This window comes from Myotis davidii, unplaced genomic scaffold, assembly GCF_000327345.1.
Source record: "Myotis davidii unplaced genomic scaffold, ASM32734v1 scaffold425, whole genome shotgun sequence".
NCBI lineage: Eukaryota > Metazoa > Chordata > Mammalia > Chiroptera > Vespertilionidae > Myotis > Myotis davidii.
This window is the reverse complement of record NW_006296413.1, coordinates 4,590,201-4,595,307: the sequence shown is the minus strand read 5'-3', so window position 1 is coordinate 4,595,307 and position 5,107 is coordinate 4,590,201. Positions and strand designations below refer to the sequence as shown.

At 53.5% G+C, this 5,107-nt stretch overlaps 1 protein-coding gene across 1 annotated transcript in view; it reads left to right on the top strand.

Annotated features, from left to right (window-relative positions):
* The window catches only part of FERMT3 (fermitin family member 3), a 12,633-nt gene that overhangs the window by 4,098 nt on the left and 3,428 nt on the right, over positions 1–5,107 (top strand). The window contains 1 exon segment of the mRNA XM_015568983.1: positions 163–581. Coding sequence (XP_015424469.1) covers positions 163–581 — 419 coding nt within the window.

The window sequence follows — 5,107 nt, the reverse complement described above, 5'->3', positions numbered from 1 at the left end:
CTCAGTGTTGTACACTTCTGCTGTAAACAGGCATTCATTTCCATTGAACCCACCACATATGTAGACCTGTGTGAAGACAGTTCAAGATTATTAAAATAGCTACCTCTGGAGTCTCCTGGGCCACATCCCTGTGGTGCCCCCGCTCCCCGGGCTCCCGCCCTCTGTGTCCTGCTCACCCCAGATCCATGCCTCCTGTTCCCAGGCCTTCCCTATGTGTGTGTGCTCGCCCCCAAGCCCCTGCCCAGCCCCCACCCGCCCCAGCGCTGTCCCGGCTCAGCCCTGACCCCTGCCTCGCCGCCAGGTGGCTGGACTCGTCGCGGTGCCTCATGCAGCAGGGCATCAAGGCCGGGGACACGCTCTGGCTGCGCTTCAAGTACTACAGCTTCTTCGACCTGGATCCCAAGGTGGGCCAGGCCGGGGTCGGGGAGCGGGGCTGGGTCAGTGAGACCTGGGGCCTAGGGTCAGGGGTCTCAGAGGCTTGTCAGCGTCTGTCTCTCTGTCCATTTGTCCATCCACACCCGTTCATGAACTCTGGGCCTGGGTGGATGCGAGGGCATCGGGGAGATAATGACCCCACATCCGTGTAGACCAGTGATGGCGAACCTTTTGAGCTCAGCGTGTCAGCATTTTGAAAAACCCTAACTTAACTCTGGTGCCGTGTCACGCATAGAAATTTTTTTACATTTGCAACCATAGTAAAACAAAGACTTATATTTTTGATATTTATTTTATATATTTAAATGCCATTTAACAAAGAAAAATCAACCAAAGAAATGAGTTCGCGTGTCACCTCTGACACGCGTGTCGTAGGTTCGCCGTCACTGGTGTAGACGGTGGTGTGTGCACCTGGGAAGCCTGCTCGGGCTCCGGGAAGGCCTCCTGGAGGAGGCAGCGTTGCAGCCGTGCCAGTGTGCCTGTCTCCTCCCAGCTCCTGTCTTCCTGTCGCCACTGGCCAGCCCCAGGCGCCATGCGTCCCTCTGCAAGGCCCACAGGCACTCCCTCCACCCACTTCCCTGTCCCCTTCACTGAAGAACTTCTAACCAGGGCCACAGAGCCTTGGGGTTGCGTGTCCCTTCTCCCCGGAATCCTGTCTCCTGGTTCCCCGCCTTTCCTGAGTGCTCGCTGGTCCTCTTCTCATCCAAATCTGTCCTGGTGTCTGCGTCCCCTCCGCGCGGGAGAGCACCTGCTGAGGCGCCCTGCCTCGTCTGTCTGTCTGTCTGTCCGCTGCTCACTTCCTGCCCACGTGTTTCTCATTCACTCGTGACCTCCAAGCGCGTGTCTCCCGCTGCCCTGCCGGCTCCTCAGCGACCCTTCCCTTCTCCCCGGGCGGCCACTGGGAGTTGGTGAGCCCCCGGCTCCATCCCTGCCTCCTCCTCTCATCCCTTCTCCCAGGAACCCCCGTCTTAGGGATTTAAGTGTCGTCTGCGAGCTTTTTATAGCCACCCCACTTCTCTCCCCCGAGCTCTAGACTCGCGTGTCCAAGTGGCCACCTCTGCTCAGGTACCTGCATAGGCCCCTCCGGCCCTGCGGGCAGCGGGACTCTGGGTCCCCCCCCGCCCCCCACCGTCCCTCAGGTGTCCTGCTGATCCTCCCTCGAACTGAAGCCCCAGCCCCCAGCTCTTCTCTTGTCTCTTTGTCCAGCCATCACTCTCTCCGGGCCTCCCAGGGCCTCCCACCTCCACACAGCTCAGGAATGAACTTGCCAACACAGGTTAGGTCACCTCGCGCCTGGACCAGCCAAAGGCTGCTGTGGCTGCCTCTGGTCCCAGCTGCCATTCCCCGAGGCCCAGTCCATCTGGCTCTGCCCACCGTGACCTCAATGCCCCTCTCTCTTTGTCCAGCCATCACTCTCTCCGGGCCTCCCAGGGCCTCCCACCTCCACACAGCTCAGGAATGAACTTGCCAACACAGGTTAGGTCACCTCGCGCCTGGACCAGCCAAAGGCTGCTGTGGCTGCCTCTGGTCCCAGCTGCCATTCCCCGAGGCCCAGTCCATCTGGCTCTGCCCACCGTGACCTCAATGCCCCTCTCCCACCCTCCCCCCCCACCCAGTTCCTTCCACCCTCACCACCTCCTCTCTCCCAGCCCCTTCCGCCCTGGGGACTTGCTTATCTCCTTCTCTTGCCTCTCCCGCCCTCTTGGATTGAGTAATTTTCATATTCCATTTTATCTCTATTATAGTAGCTTATTAGCTATGCTTTTTTTTCCAGCCATTGTTTTAGGGATTATCACACAGATACTATTTTTTAAAATATTTTTATTGATTTCAGAGAGGAAGGGAAAGGGAGAGAGAGGTAGAAACATCAATGATGAGAGAATCATTGATCAGCTGCCTCCTGTACGCCCCACGCTGGGGATCGAGCCTACAACCCAGGCCTGTGCCCTTGACCAGAATCGAACCCGGGACCCTTCAGTCCGAAGGCCGAGGCTCTGTCCACCGAGCCAAGCCGGCTGGGACTAGCACACATACATTATTACCATCTAGTAATATTACTGCTTCACACGGAGTCTGAGAACCTCACAACAGGACACTTCCCTTTCCTTCCTGGTATCGCCTTTCACTTCTCCACATGCCAAAGCCCACACTACGTGGTCAGACTTGTTGCCGTGGTGATGACGAGGCTGCACTGAGAAATAACTCCTTCATAGCATGTAATTTGTCCATTTGAAGTGTACAGGCCAATGGCTTTCGGTCTATTCACAGAATTGTGCGACCATCACAATCCATGTTCGAACATCTCATCGCCTGACGCTCTGTCCAGTGAGCCAAACCAGCCAGGGCAGCCCTCAATATTCATACAGTTCGTTTGGGGAGGAAGTGAAGATGTTTGGGAGCAGTTTGGTCCGTCCAAGGCTTGACTATTAATGACGGGACCAGAGCACCCTCTAATCCAGGGCTACCTTCCCCACAAAGGGAATGGCTTCTGAGCATCTGACGCGCCATGGATGACGCGAGTTCCCCGCCTGGCTGTTAGGAATGTGGACGTGCCCACCCAGCCGCGGGTCATGGCCTGACACACACACTCTCCTCAGTTCTCAGCTAAGGACTCCAGAGGAGCCCCTGCTGACCCCAGGCTCTCTCAGTGCAGGCACTGTCCCCTCTCCAGTTCTCTGTCCTGTGACTCTGGCTGCCTCGGACTCCCTGGTTCTCAGCTACGTCTCCTTGCTCAGGGGTGATGCTGAGCTGCGTGTGGGGCCTCCTCCCCGTGCCGCAGCCTGGAAACTCCCCAGGACGTCGGGTGGGGCGATCGTGGGAGCCACCTTTTCCCCTTTTCAGGGATCGCTGCTCCATGTGGTCTGTTGCCTAATATCTAAAATCCATTTGGTCTTCGTTGTTCTTTTTGTGTATCTGTGTGTGTGTGTGTATCTTTTTAATTAAATTTTTGTTAAAGTAATATAGGATGGCTTAAAGAGTTAAATAGTCCTGGTAGGTTTGTAAAACAGCAACAGCTTTAGCTGGTTTGGCTCAGTGGCTAGAGCGTCAGCCTGCAGACTGAAGGGTCCCCAGTTTGATTCTGGTCAAGGGTTCAGGCCTGGGTTGTGGGCTTGATCCCCAGTAGGGGGCGTGCAGGAGGCAGCCGATCAATGACTGTCTCATCATTGATGTTTCTGTCTCCCTCTCCCTTCCTCTCTGAAACCAATAAAAATATATATATTAAAAAAAAAAAAAGAACACGAATGCTATGACATTTCATATGTCTTTCGGTGAACATAGGTACACATTTCTTTAAGAAATGGGGAAGTTAACTTTTTTTTAAAGTTATATATTGATTGATTTTAGAGAGAGAGGAAATTGTATTCCAGTTATTGATGCATTCATTGGTTGCCTCTTGTATGAGCCCTGACTGGGGATTGAACCTGCAACCTTGGTCTATGGGTACGATGCTCTAACCGACTGAGCTACCCGGCCAGGGCCAGGCACACATTTCTGTAGGGCGCATACCCAGAGCGGAATTGCTGGGTCCCAGGGCAGACACTGTGATAGGTAAACAGCTTTCCAAAGTGGTTGCACCAACTGACACCCCGCAGCAGGGTGGTTCCACAGCCTCACCAGCCGTGGCATTTCCCGTCTTCTCCACTGTGGCCATTCTGGGAGGTGCGGAAAGGTCCCTCATCTGGGTTCTTATTTATATGTTTTTCAAAACAGCTTCACTGAGATACGATTCACATACCATAAAAGGCACCCATTGTAAGCATTCAGTCTGGTTATTTTTAGTAACTGTCACCACGGTCCAATTTTAGAACATTTCCGTCACCCACAAGGTTCTCTAGTGCCCACTTGTAGCCATCCCTCCTCCCACACCTGATCCCAAACCACCAGGGACTCGCCTTTGATGTGGCTTTAATTTCCATTTCCCCGAGGACTAATCAAGCTGAGCCCCTTTCATTTTGGCCCTCAGCCACTTGTAATGCTCTTCTGTGAAGTTTCTGTTCAAGTTTTTCCCCCAATTTTTATGTTGACGTCCCTGTCTTTTCATGCTGCTTTGTGGTTCTTTATGTATTGGGTATATGAGCCCCTGGTCAGATCGATATGAATTTATTTTTCCACTCTGGGCCTTGCCTTTTCATCCTCCTATGGTTAATTTTATATACGTGCTGCCAAAGCGAGCACATTAATGGCTTATTTTGGTAAAGTTCCTAATTTTAATAGACTTTGATTTATATTTCTTGTACAATTAACATCTTTTTTTAATGTTTTATTTTTTAGAGAGAGAGGCAGGGAGAGGGAGAAAGAGAGAAACATCAATGGGAAACTGATCGGCTGCCTCTTGCACGCCTCCCAGTGGGGGCGCGACTGAGCCAACCCTTGGCAGCTTTTCTTTTCTTTTCTGGCAGCTGTTTTGTTTATAGCTCTTATCACACTCCTCTATCCACTGAGCCAAACCGGTCTCGGCACTTTACCTATTTATTGATTGGTTTACTCGGTCCCCCTTCTGCCCTCAGCAAAAGTTCCGAGGGGTAAAGGTGCCAGTCACCTGGGCCGATGGGGCAGGCAGGCTGTGAAGCTGGGTTGGGATCGTCTGCCCACGTGGGGCCGCTCAGTGAGCTGCCACAGCCCCGAGGGCAGGGCCGAGGGCTGAGGCTCCAGGGGCTGGGCCCAGGGTGCT